The 14,381-nt window shown below is 43.1% G+C and overlaps 1 protein-coding gene across 1 annotated transcript in view; it reads right to left on the reverse strand.

Annotated features, from left to right (window-relative positions):
* Positions 1-14,113, reverse strand: part of col13a1 (collagen, type XIII, alpha 1) — a 131,276-nt gene extending 117,163 nt beyond the window's left edge. The window contains exons 1-3 of the mRNA XM_068020400.1: positions 14,093-14,113; positions 13,372-13,407; positions 6,067-6,093 (exon numbers count right to left, since the gene is read on the reverse strand). Coding sequence (XP_067876501.1) covers positions 6,067-6,093; positions 13,372-13,392 — 48 coding nt within the window. The 5' untranslated portion in view covers positions 13,393-13,407; positions 14,093-14,113. The remainder of the gene's footprint in view (positions 1-6,066; positions 6,094-13,371; positions 13,408-14,092) is intronic.
* Positions 14,114-14,381: the final 268 nt, after the last annotated feature.

Genomic DNA, 14,381 nt, shown 5'->3' on the forward strand with positions numbered 1-14,381 from the left:
CAACCTGGGATTTGGGAAAATTCAGCCCATAGTGTCACAGTTTCAAACATCCAGCACCATTTATATAAACAAACAGAACATGGGTTATACATCTGGAATATTTCAAGACCTGTTGATATTGCTCAGATCTGATAATCATTTTTTGAATTCTAGATAGAAAATGAATGTGAAACATTTAAAATATGGCTTTCAAATGGTATTATAGATGAGAATTAAGCTTCAACAGTTCATAACGGAATCTATCCCTGAAGTACAGTTGAAATGCCATTTTCATTTAGTGTGTGTTTTTATTCTCTCTCAGCCAGTTTAAAGGATTCTATGTCTCTTATTTTCAAGCATTCTTAAAATAACTGATATTACATGAATCCAGGAATAATCCACAGTTCATTATCAAGAAACAATGTGCCAAGTATATGTTACAACTCTTGGTGCATAAAATCTTTTTGTAAGTTCAACATGGAGCAAGCAAACATGGTCTCGGTTTTACTACAGTTAATTGCGGGTACTGACACTTTTTAAAAAAAACTTCCGCTATGTAGTTCTTGGGAGTAAAGGGCCATTATGGGTAAACTGTGTTTAAGCATCATCAGACTATGGCAGCTGGAGCAGTGAGAGATTGAATATGTTACTGCCAGTTCTTGCACAAAGGTTGAAGTAATAGAAGAAAATACTGACATCAAAAAAAATTTATCTTCACAATTCTGGAATTATGAAAAACATGAAGCATTGATATATATATACATAGTTCTGTTTCCTGATTTCCCAGTTTTATTATGGCTATGATTTCAGGACAAGTATTGATTAGATCCTGAATTTACACTGAATAGCTATCAGCCAGTGTTCCAGCCTGTGTTATGGAAAGTTGCACAATATGGTAAATTAATTAACAATCACTGATTATTCGACAGAAATATTTCAAAATCAATTTTTGAGAGAGTTGTACACAAGACCATAAGAAAGCCTGCATTGTATTATTTTTTTGGCCAACCTTTTTTCAATTTTCAATGCATGAATAATCATTCTCTTGGTCAGGCAACTAATATGCTACTTGTAAGGAGTGCTTCAAAGAAAAACACTTTCTGCTTGCATGGAATTTCCACAGAATGATGATCTCATTTGCCAGCCTGGTTCATGAAGGGATTTGCCATCCACAAGTCTACGCGCTCAAGTTTTAAAGAGCTGCATGAATCAAACTAGTCACAGAAAACAAACAAAGTCTGAAGCACGTTATAATTCAGGCTTGACCTGATGCCAATGTGAATTACTTCAAACTCATGGTTTGGCACCAACCCTTCACTGCATTAACCACTGCTTGAAGAACAACTTCTGTGTAATCCTCACTTAATTACCATTGGGCCAGGAACGTTGCCTTATCCTGAACACACTTCTACTGAGTAGAGTTAATCAAAGTTGCTAGACGAAACTTGACTTGATTCGACTTTGAATACAATTCATGCCAAGATTTGGTAATAGTTTGGAAGAACAAAATGCTATGCACAGTCTTTGAGAATACCTATCCTCCAAGTTCTTCTAAATCAGACCAGTATTCATGATATGAAAAGATTTGTTGTACTTTCTTTCAACCACTCTGGACAATTATCAAGCCAAGTCAGACAAATGGCCAAATGTAGTCCCTGGCATTTCCAACCAGTACTTAAAATTTTTTTTGCCTCTTTATATTCAGTTGACAAATATTCCAAGGCTCTGCTGTTGACATGTAGGATCTCGTGGACAGTGGGCACAGGTTTTAAAATTGAGCCTCTTCCTTTGGGATTGGCTTCACTTGCAACACACACCTTGCTCGTTGTGATCTCATTGTGGATCTTGGGATCAAATCTGCTCAAATTATCTTCTTAGAAGAAGGTTACAGGTGCACTGTGTTTTTTTTGAGTTTACTGTCCAAGTTTGTTCCATGCTTTAGTTGGTATTGCTGGAATGCATGTTTCCATGTTTTTTTCCTGCCAATACTTTCATAGCTCATTTTATTGTGCTATTTAAAATATTATAGCAATTAATGAAGAGGGTTGAGAGACTGCTGCATGATTCAGGTAATGAGACTTGATGGTGGCCAATAAATGGAGCCTCAACATAATTGTCTCTGATCTTTCACTACCCTGGGAGCTCTGTTTATAGAATCTGGTACACCTCCCTGGACAGATCAGAGAACTGTCTTGTTCATCTCTCCTTCACAACAGTGGCTGCCACAGAGTTGTACCAAATACTGCACGGTGTCACTGTATCCTTGCAATTTAACAACATCATCTGTCAAGTCAATTAGCCTGCATTGCACTCCTGTATAAAGCAAGTGACGAGGGCTTTTGTCAAAAGTTGAGATAGTTCATCACTTCTCTCCTGTTGAAAGGAGTTATCAGTTGGACAGAGTGTATAAGTTTCTACATTCCAGAGTTCCCTCGCTTGCAGCATGTTATGTCTGGCACCCATGTCGGAGGTAGAGATCTTCATACAAACCTCATGTCTGCATGAAGGGAAAGGGTTTAAACATAAATTTACCATTCAGGTGGCATCTGACCACAGAAAGATTATATGTTGGCACTCATTTCTCAGGCAGCAGACCAACAGGCTCGTATTATTTGAAAGAAAAGAAACATGGGAGAATGGCTCTTAGGACATCTCTCCATGCAACTTGCACCTGTGCTTTTGAAAGGGGTGGAGGTGGGGTGGTTGCCTTCAGACCCAAGTAAGGCCACCCCTCCTGTGCTGCATCTCCTGCAACAAAAGCACCAGTCATTCAGTATCAAAGACAATAGTTGTTGCTGTACCATTGTGAATAATTCATCGCCTTTCCTGTCATCAACACAATTTCCCCTTTAACGATGAGCTGCAGCCCTTTCAGAGCTGTTACTTCCTCAAATTTTCTGTTCTTCAACCAAATGCGCTTCAGAGCAAGCCCTCTAGGCAATCTTTTCATGTGCCAGGAATCTTTTCAAGTTACAGGAGCAGTTGTTCATCAGAAACCTGGGAGGTGTTTCCATTTCAGGAAGAATGATGAGCATGTCAAACAGTGCATTTGCAGGTTGAGGCAAAAAGTACAGAGAGCTCACAGATGCTTTGTTATATTCTGTGTAAGAGTCAGAGATGTTAAATTTGTTCCATTGGAGAAACACTTTCATATCGGAATGGACGTACACACTATTAAAAAAGAATTGAAGAGTCGTTGGCCAGGATTTTACATTAAAGTCGGATGCGAGCCCACCTCCGCTGGGCCTGGGGTGCCAGGCCAGGATCTTTTGTTCTCCAGGCCCTTAATTGGCCTTGGGCGGGAAGTCCCGTCTAATGGAGCTGCCAGCCAATCAGCAGTGGCCACTGCTGGGACAACACCCAGTCGTGGAAAGTAAGGCGAAGGACAGCCCTGGAATGAAGGTAAGTTTTTGGGGCCTCGCCGGGGACAATCAGCCGGGCCCCGGCAAGGCAAGGGGGTGTTGTGTGGGGGAATGTTGCACGGTGGGGGTGGTTGGGGCTTCAGGGGTGGGCCTCCATGGGATACAGGGTGCCCGATCAGGAGGGAAACCACCACCCCCCCCACCACTGACCCAGCATTTTCCTAGCTGTGTTCTTGAGGGCTTGGCCGTCAGCCCGCCATGGGTAAAAGACCCGCAGTGGCAGATGGAGGCCCTTAACTGGTAGTTAATTGGCCACTGAAGGGCCTGACTGGCCTGGGGTGGGGGCCATTTCTCACCACCGCTGCCCAGCGTAAAATTGCAGTGGAGGCGGGAAAGCGTCGGGAATACCCCTCCCCCCGCCACCTGCCCTCTCGTTGGGGAGCTGTAAAATTCCGGCCCTTGAGAGGAAAGCAAGTGTTTGCCACAAAAGAGGAAGCCTAGTTTTTGGGGAGCAGTGTTCGGTAAATTTCCTTCCTGTTTGGAAGAGATTATCAAGAAACAAAAAAATAAGTGACAGTGGAGCCAAAAGCTGATTGGACATGAAGGATCAAGCTTCAAAGAATTGAAATGGACAAAGTTCACGGCCCCATTCAAGAGCACAAAGGATATCAAGATGTAACGGTTGAACCATTTCATTACAAGAGGGACCCAGGTTTTGCACACTGAAAGAAGCTGAAAAAGTGCAATCATTCACAAAAAGAGCGTACACAGAGGAGGAAGTCATTGCAAATGGGGAAGGAAAGCAGTGGGAGGCATAACAGAGCATTTAGGAATTCGTGGTTGATGGAAAAACAAGCACCAATGGATGAGTTGCCAAGTACATCTAGAAAATGCACCAAGGCTCCTTCAACAGCACCTTCCAAACCCGCGACCTCTACCACCTAGAAGGACAAGGGCAGTAGACGCATGGGATCATCTCCAAGTCACACACCACCCTGACTTGGAACTATATCGCCGTTCCTTCACGGTCGCTGGGTCAAAATCCTGGAACTCCCTCCCTAACGGCACTGGGGTGTACCTACACCACATAGACACCAATAGCTGAAGAAGTCAGTTCACCATTACCTTCTCACAGATGGGCAATAAATGCTGGCTTTGCCAGCAATGCCCACATCCCATGACCAAATGAGATAACCCTGAGCATAACTTGGGTGGAAAAACCCTGTTTAAATGAACGGAGTCACCTGATGCAGGAGTAGGTGCTGGTGCCATTTTTAAAAGACTGCAAGCCCTGCAAACAGAATGCAGATTTGACCCCTTCCCCTCCTTGATGCTGTCAGCTTCTCATGGATGGAAAAGTGAAGGCGTGTGAGAGCTGCACGTCATTCTGAAGATCAGGAACGGATGGGAAGATCGTGCTGAACGACATTGAAGTTTATGCAGAGAGGTATTTTAAATATTTAAACTAGGGTACCGTCACAGATCGGAGGAGTTGCCGCCACTGGGAAGATTGGGTCCAGCAATCCCAGCATCTGGTTCCATGGTGGCCACAGCCTCTCTGATTCTCCGGCCCCCACTCCCACCACCGCCCCCTCGCCCCACGAAACCTGACATCGGGCCAAGCACGAGATCCGGTCCAACATGGCAAAAACTATAACGTTTTTTCTTTCAGGTTTGTTTATCTAATTTAAACATTGTCAGGAATAAGGTTCAACCATTGCTTTATGAAAGAATGAGAATTAGGAATATTTGTTGCTGGAGAGGATACATAATCCCCTGCCCCCCAACCCCCGCACCCCCCCACCCCAACCCTGGGAGTGGGCGAGGAAATGGGGACGTGTAAAATTGTGTGGGAGGTGGGGGTGCCATGTCTATCACCTACCTATGCTGCTGCTATTTTACCAGCAGCGGGGGAGGTGCCAAACGACCATGCCAATTGAGGCCCTTAAGTGGCCAATTACAAACCAATTAAGGGCCTCTTTCCGCTGCCACTGGTATTTTACTAGCGGCGGATGGGCACTTTGGCACCTGAGGACGCTGCCCAGTCATACCTGGCAGCCTCCTTGTGGGCTGGTGGGGGTGGGGGGGTGTGGCCTCCTGATTTAGCCTCATAGAGGACCCTCCCAGCAGCCTGGGGCAGCCCCGCTGAAACTATCCCCTCACCCTGCTCTCTGTCCCACATCCTCCTCGTCCGGGCCTAGGTGATTATCCTCGGTGAGGCCTGACCCCCACTTACCTCTTTGAAAGGCAATGTCCATAGTTTCTCTTCTTGCTGGGTGCAGTCCCAGCAGTGGCCAATGCACCCCATGGCGCTGTTGGGACTGAGGAGCTGCTAGCCCCCTGATTGGCTGGCAGCTCTTGATGGTGAGACTTCCTGCCTCAGAGATCAATTAAGGGCCTGGGCCATGTAAAATATCAGTCTGGCTTCCAGGCCTGGCAGAGGTGAGCTCGGCCATGGCTTTCCAGGTCTCAACGTTCAATTCCGACCATAACTTAGTTTGATATTGACTCCAGAAATGTACTCCCGATTGAAAGATTTCATCTTTTTTTTCATATCCACTGCACTTATAGCAGTTTGACACTACAATTTTAAGATTAGCTAGAATGAAATGTCTGTTCTACTCTAACAGACAGTCACTCAGCCAAGGAAATATTTAGAAGTCCTATTAACGTACTACCAGAAATACAAATTAAGGACAGGCTACCCTTTCCTTCTATGACTCACCTCTTCACCAGGTTCCCCCTTTAGACCCTGGGCAGGCACAGCAAATACAGCATGCAGAAGTAAAGGAGAGACACAAACAGAGGATTAGTATTAGACCAAAAAAAAAGACAATGTACTTATCAGCAATTCTCTAAAGCAGTCTACATCAAGATATCCACAGCCAAAATCAGTATCTATGCATTAGATCATACTGCAACAAACCTCAAGCAAGTAGTACAGCAATAAGTTACACCCTTCGTAATCTTCAATTCTGGACAAAAGTAAAACAACCTGAATTAATCCAGTGCCTTTAATGTAGAAAAAAACATTCCAAGGCACTTGACTAAGAATAAAAACCCAGCAAGTAATGGGCGGCTCTGTAAAACAGCGAGCGAGTGTGTTGCAGACCACAAGGATCTGGGTTTGCTCTCACAGGGCCAATTTTTCGGTTAGGTCATCCAACAGGAGGCCCTAAACAGTGGACAGGTTCTTTGACTGGCATCGTAACCCTGGCTCCCCAGTCCCTAGTGCATCTTGCAGTAGCTGGATACACCATGTCACTGGTGAGGGTCCATGCAGCAGGGGACTATAGTGCTAAGCATGGGTGGATGGAGTGAGGGTGGGAGAGTGGGAGGGAGCTCACTGTTAGCGGACCTTTAAAAATAGTGGAAGAACTGGAAAAAGAGGGGAAATCAAATTGGGATCTCAAAGCCATATAGCAATAGTAAAGAATTATGTGTATAAAATGGAGACAGTCTCATCGATCCTGGGGTCACATGCTCTGACATTAGGTTGTGGCTAGATTCTAGAGTTACATTCCCATTTTCCCTTCAGTGGCCATTCGAAGTTACTCTGGTATTACTGCAATCGTGGAAGTTTAATAGCACTTTGAGATTGAAAAGGATGGATTCTCTGCAATACTGACCGATCTTAGTTGGGGTTTGGGGCTGAAGAGAGAATAGAAATGATATACATCTCTATTTAGCCCAATTTAAACTCATCACCAGGACGAAATGTCAAGAAAATCTCCAATGCCTATGAAGAAGATTCCAAAACATCTAATCAAACACCGTAAATCCGCACAGAAAACAAATCGGGAAAAAAGTGAAAATGCTGTATCCCGGCAAACACTACAGAAATCTTTAACATCCATCAGAGCAGACAGACACCATTTTGGTTTTAAGATCTCATCCAAAGGACAGAAACTACAAGAGTGCAGCACTCCCTCAGTACTGACCCTCCGGCAGTGCAGCACTCCCTCAGTACTGACCCTCCGGCAGTGCAGCACTCCCTCAGTACTGTACTGCAGTGTCAGCCTAGATTATGCGTCCAATTTCTGGAGTGGGACTTGAACCCACGATTTTCAGACTCAGAAGCAAGTGCCCTATTCACTAATGCGGGGTTACATTCACATCAATAATCATATGGTGGGACATATTGGGGCAACTGGGTCCTTAATTCCTGGTTCAGGTTGCACCAAAACTTCTTGATTATTCAGGGTGTAATCTCACCACACACACTTATAAAGCAAAGTTGTGAACATGTATATTTTCATCATGTTAAATTTTTACTCAGATTTTTGGGCGGTTAAATATATTAAGCTTTAACAAAGATGTGGGCACAGAAATAAAATATTTTCTTCCTTTACATTCAATGTTCGTATCATGTGCTTGTTGATCAGGGGTATTGGGATTCCCTTACTGACCTCAACAATACATCAAAACCACAACCTTTTCAGGGTCTTTCTCCTTACACTAAGAGCCATCAATACTTGGAATGGATTTGCGGAATGAGCAGTCAAGGGGAAAAATCCAGGAATCATTTAAGAAACAGTTGGATGTGGAAATGGGGGAAAGAGGTGGGTCATTTGGGTGTTTCTGGAGGGGTAAAACCCAGACCAGTCAAATGGGTTTCTTCATTCTCAATTATCTTGTGATTTTGCACTGTCGCCTCATCCCACTCACGCCAATTATTTTCTAAAGGCATTGAGACCCTGCTGGATTCAGAGCATCTCCAGCTCAAGTGATCATACTTTCTGTGTGAATCTTAACAATGAACATTGGTGGCCTATTTAACCATGAAAGACTCACAGCAGAGATGGAATCATGTCCTCGCTTGACCTCCGCAAACTCACTTTGGAGCAAAAGAATTATTTTCAGCTCATGAGCTGGTAAGTTACCAGATTTTCCCGGTAGTGCTGAGACTGACTGTAACACCCCCAAACTGCTGCTCCACCTTTGATCAGCTGAAATAACTCAGTGAGACATTCCTATTATTGACCTCGGGAGATGCTCCTCATTCAGATTGTTGATCCAATCATGAACTGGGTGGAAACTGTGCAATTTTATTTCAGGTGAAGTCAGTGTGGAGAAATGGTTTCATCTTCTAAGCCTGATTTGGATTCAAACTGAGGGCCACTTGAGTATCCCTGATTTTAATCACTCCACCATTGGAAATGATGTTGTTCAGCTGCCCGGGCCCTAAGCTCTGGAATTCCCACCTGAAACTTCTCTGACTCTCTACCTCACTCGCCTCCTTTAAGATGCTCCTTAAAACCTACCTCTTTGGCCAAGCTATTGGTCACCTTATGTCTGTGTGTTGGTGTCAAACCGCTTGACAGCACTCCTCTGAAGCACCTTGGGACATTTTACTATGTTAAAAGGTGCTATATAAATGCAAGTTGTTGTTGTAAATGTGCAAAGAAATGGTAGCTGACCCAATCCTTCATCTTTTCAAGTCTGATTATAGGACTCGAATTTACATGAAATCTTTCAAAATCTAATAAATTCAAAACTGCTCACAACTTTGCATTTACATGCTAATAGTAATTAACATACAGCCAGCAAGTAAAATATAATGAATGTAAAACTAATTCTACATTTAATCATGCTTTTAAAAGCACATTTATCACATTATACATTGGAGAGTGTTTTAAAAATTCATCTTCAAGTTTGACAATGTCAGATTCAAGCAGCGAACTAAACACCCACAAAAGCAAAATACTGCAGATGCTGGAAATCTGAAATAAAGACAGAAAATGCTGGAAATATTCAGCAGGTCAGGCAGCATCTGTGTAGAAAGAAAGAGTTGATGGGCTGGATTTAGTTCTCTCCCAGGTGTCGGGGTCCAAGGCGGCGGGGGGGGAGACTGAAGATGCCTCCGGGAGAAGACCGCCACCCACTCCGACGTTGGGTGGGCCCGACCCAATATTGCTGGTGCCAGCGAGGCCTTGTGGCGGCCCCCCCTGCCGCTCGGCGATGGGACCCCCATTTACATATGCAAATAAATTAAAATTAATGCATTAATTATATTTATGCTCCCGCCTTCCATCCTGTTGTAATCTTCCTGCTGCTGGCCGACACTCCCCCCACCTTCAGATCCCCATCCGGGGAAATGAGGCACCACACTGGTGGGGAGGAAGTACGTTTCTCAGTGGGGGGGCAGGGGGAAAGAGGGGAATAGGATCAAAGTGACATCGTTGATGTAGGGGATGGTGGGAAGGGTGTTAGGTTAAAGTTTATGCAGATTGGTGGGGGGGGGGGTGGGAAGGTCAGGTGGACAAGGTAAGTGTTTTGGGGAGAGAGGGCAAGTGATTAGATTAGAGATACAGCACTGAAACAGGCCCTTCGGCCCACCGAGTCAGTGCCGACCATCAACCACCCATTTATACTAATCCTACACTAATCCCATATTCCTACCAAACATCCCCACCTGTCCCTATATTTCCCTACCACCTACCTATACTAGTGACAATTTATAATGGCCAATTTACCTACCAACCTGCAAGTCTTTTGGCTTGTGGGAGGAAACCGGAGCACCCGGAGAAAACCCACGCAGACACAGGGAGAACTTGCAAACTCCACACAGGCAGTACCCAGAATCGAACCCGGGTCCCTGGAGCTGTGAGGCTGCAGTGCTAACCACTGTGCCACTGTGCCGCCCAGCACTTTATGATTATTCTAAAGGGGGTGCAGGAGCAGAGGGACCTAGGCGTATATGTGCATAACTCATTAAAAGTGGCAGGACAGGTTGAGAGAGCAGTTAATAAAGCATACAGTATCCTGGGCTTTATTAATAGAGGCATAGAATACAAGAGCAAGGAAGTTATGTTGAACTTGTATAAGACACTAATTCGGCCTCAGCTGAAGTATTGCGTCCAATTCTGGGCGCCGCACTTTAGGAAAGACGTGAAGGCCTTGGAGAGAGTACAGAAGAGATTCACGGGAATGATTTCAGGGATGAGGAATTTCAGTTATGTAGATAGATTGGAGAAGTTAGGACTGTTTTCCTTAGAGAAAAGAAGGTTGAGAGGTGATTTGATAGAGGTATTCAAAATCATGAGGGGTCTGGACAGAGTAGATAGAGAGAAACTGTTCCCATTCTTGAAAGGATCGAGAACGAGAGGGCACAGATTTAAAGTATTTCGTAAAAGAAGCAAAGAAGTGACACGAGGAAAAACCTTTTGACGTAGCGAGTGGTTAAGGTCTGGAATGCACTGCCTGAGGGTGTGGTGGAGGCAGGTTCAACTGAAGCATTTAAAAGGGAATTAGTCAGTTACATGAAAATGAAGAATGTGCAGGGTTATGGGGAGAAGGCGGGGAAATGGAACTGAGGGAATTGCTCTTTCAAAGAGCTGGTGCAGACACGATGGGCCGAATGGCCTCCTTCTGGACTGTAACACTTCTGTAATTCTGTGATTCTGAGATCTGAAACATTAACTGTTTCTCCGTCCACAGATGCTGCCTGACCTGCTGAGAATTTCCAGCAATTTCTGCTTTTAATTTATACTAAACATTTAGTTGGCTTCCATCAAGCCAAAAAAAACGCAAAGGCACTCCTGCAGATTGCTGAGATTGGCGAACAATTTGGACAAAAAGCTTGTACTGCAGTGAGTGATCGATCATGAAAATGGCATGTAACTGGCCTGACCATCTCACATTTGTATCTGAGACCATCATTTCACACTCTACCCCACGGATATCTGGGAGACCCAATCAATTTGCCAAACTTTGGTTGTGGCACAAACTGGTGAACTAAATGACAACTTACAAAAAAAAACCTCATCATTAGTTATAAATGTAAAGGTAAATTCGTTGGCTGCCTGTCATACATCCTGCCTGTTATTCAGTTCCCTTAATGTCAATTGAACTTAATATCCAGTAGGGTATGTAATAGGCGGCCAATGCTATACTGCCCAAGACAAATTCCTACCCTGTAATCTTTAGTAAATCATTTGTGCAGTTATCCTTCCATCTACACAGGTGATAGATCTTACTCTTTAAACTATTCAAATAACTGAAAGTATAATATTTGAAGCTGATTTGGCCTCTAACGTGCAACACTTTAGATTGCATGCAACTGTACTTTTGAATCAAGAGTCTGGATGGGTAGTGTGTTGATTTATTAGTTAGAGCACTTTGACAGGATAAATTCTCTGTGAGCCAATGTGTGATAACATGCATTAACAGCAGGCAAAAATCAATGTTCTTTGAGTCGTGCCCTTGAGGTCCATTCACCAAAAAGTGAACACAGTTTATGGACTTTCTTCAAGGAAAAAAAGAGAAGAGAGCATTTGCCACTAATGACAGGAAGTTCTGCTGCGGGTAGTTCCTTGCACTGAGAAAGTGATCCAAAACAAGCAGAACTTGGAAAACTTTCAAAGTAATTGTTCTAAAAAATAGGATAATTAGTACAAAAACTTGCTGTCTATTGCAAGAATGCCTGAAACAGTGTTTGTCCTCCCCTGCCTCACAATCACTCACTGAGATATGGTGGTGGCAGACTAACCTTAAAAACCTAGTTGATCCCCCCTGGAATTTCCTCATCTAATGAGCTGGAGTAATAACAGTTAACGGTCCTTCAGCCCACACACAGATAGAACTTGTTTCCTTTTAAATCAACGGGGGAGTCAGAGTGGGTTTGTTTATTTCTGCTAAATACCAACTCTTTGTGATAAATGTGCTTATGAACTGAAGTATTCCTTGCACCTTTGCTTACATACAGACAATATTAAAAAGAATCAGACCAGATGCACAGCACTCAGGTTAGCCCACAGCATTTTGACAGCAATGAGTCAAACTTTTAAAGAGGCTGTTCAGTATTAGAAGACAGTGAAGATATCCACAATATTAGCTGCAGTGATCCCACCCTATGCCTCATTGACATTTCCGTAATGTTAGAGTAATGGATAAAATTAAACATTTTTACACACGTATTTTATCCCTTGAATTTATAAATGAGTATTGGAAATTATTCTATAAGCTTCTTTTCGTTTTAAGAACGTATAAAATGAGTGAGACACACAAGAAATTGCTTGGTGACGTTCAGAATGTTCAGGGTCCCGACGTCTTCACTGCTTAGAAACATTAAACTGTAAATACTCCATCAAATGAGTTTTACTGTACTGTACATTCCTGCCGAACTGACTGCAATTCCAGCATATTTGCTGATGCATTTTTACAGTTTTGTTACGAGGACAGAAATGTTCACCAAACAGCCCATTTAACTGACCGATGCTTTAAAGGGAGAAGTTGCAGTGCAGAACAGGTAGCACATTTTAAAATAAATCACAAATCAGAACTGCCAGGCATCACAGCAAGAAAACTGCACATGTTTTACAGAAACTTCACCCAAATAAGAACCTCACTTCAAGTCAACATTACATTCATCTTAAACGGCATAGAAGCATATATTTCAGTTCACAGCCCTGACTGAATTGGTCCATTAACAAGTTGCAAGCTGGAGCCAAAAAATGTGCAAAATGCTCTCAAAAAGGTGCAGTTAAGTGCTGCACTGCCAAATAAATAGTTTAAGGCTGCATTATCCTGGCATCCGAAATTAAAATAAAAAAGCTGCACAACATCACTTTAACAAAAGTCATCCATCTCCGTAAACCAGATGTTGTTCTGACCTTTTATAAATGTTTACACAATGATTCTTCAGGGAGAACATGACACTTCTAAAACCGGTGCCTTTTTTCCCCTCAAAGGTTATATACACACACTAATTCGGTGCTTGTTAACACAGATGAAATACTGCAATTCAATTCAACTCAATTTTAGTTGCGGCTTGTCCAGGAAAGGTGGGGAATGAGGGGAAGGCAGTGGGGGGATGAGGGGAAGGCAGTGGGGGGGTGAGGGGGGAGTTGGTGGAGGGGGTGGGGGGGGGGCGAGTTGTAAGGAAGGATATTGCAGCTTTAACATTATTTTCTTTGACAGTTCATTAACAAAAAGCTGAAATGATCATTTATTGTGCCTCCAGAGCAACACAAGGCATCAGGTTTATGTAACCACAAGACTAAAATTAGATGCAATAAAGTAAACTTACCCTTCTTCCTGGTAGGCCCATGGATCCTTTGTTTCCCTAATAATCAATGTACAGTCAGAACTGCAAAGGAAGAGTTTTTGCGATTTCACCCAAAAAAGATGTTCAGCCGCATACTAGGACATCCAGCAAAGTCGTTTGCCCCAAATCACAGAGCAAGCATTCCAGAATTTAATGCTTGTTTATAAAAGCATGAAGCCTTCCCAATAGCTACTGCGATTTAGTGCTTTACACACCAAACTACCAGACTACCAGGCCAAGAGTTAACTCTCAGGAGAAAAGCTCATCACAAAAAAAAAGCTAGAAATATGATGACTGTATGCTAACACCACACCACCAGTTAAATAAGTTTCCATCCACAGCCTGAAAACAAATGTAGTGAGAGCCAAAGTAATACTTTTGGGGAGTAGTGTTTGCAAAACAGTTGATTAGAATGGTGAAGGTGATGCTATTATGTGGGTTTTAATGTCTGGGAGATCAATCCTTTCTGCAATGGGGCCGTTCGTTTATCCTAAGAAGGCCTTTACTTTTTTCCGTTTTGTTTTAAACAAAAATGGAGTAAATGAATGAATTAATGAGATCAAGTGGGAGTGGATAGAAAGTTAGCAAGAGGCAAGCTCCACAATGTAGCAGGGGAAGGAGAAAGAATGTTAAAATAAGGCAAAGGAGAGCAAACACAGCTTTAGGACAAGACAGGAGAGTGGTGCAGTTAAATGCTAATTACCGGAAAGCCATCTCTTCCTGGAGGTCCCTGAAAAGAACAAAAATCAGTAGAAAGGGGGGAAAGAAATGAACATATTACATACATAGCACAATAAGCCAAAGGAATAAAGCTAACTTTAGTACTCATTTGTTTAAGAAAGTATGAAAGTAAAATGTACACCAAGATGCAAAAGATAGTGTTCCATCCATTATTATAGGTGCTTACTGCTCACACAAATAACTTACAACAATATCAAATATAAATTTCACAAGGACTGAGGAAAGGTTATGATGATACTGGAAAGATTTAG

The sequence above is a fragment of the Heterodontus francisci genome, chromosome 42 (assembly GCF_036365525.1).
Source record: "Heterodontus francisci isolate sHetFra1 chromosome 42, sHetFra1.hap1, whole genome shotgun sequence".
Classification (NCBI taxonomy): domain Eukaryota; kingdom Metazoa; phylum Chordata; class Chondrichthyes; order Heterodontiformes; family Heterodontidae; genus Heterodontus; species Heterodontus francisci.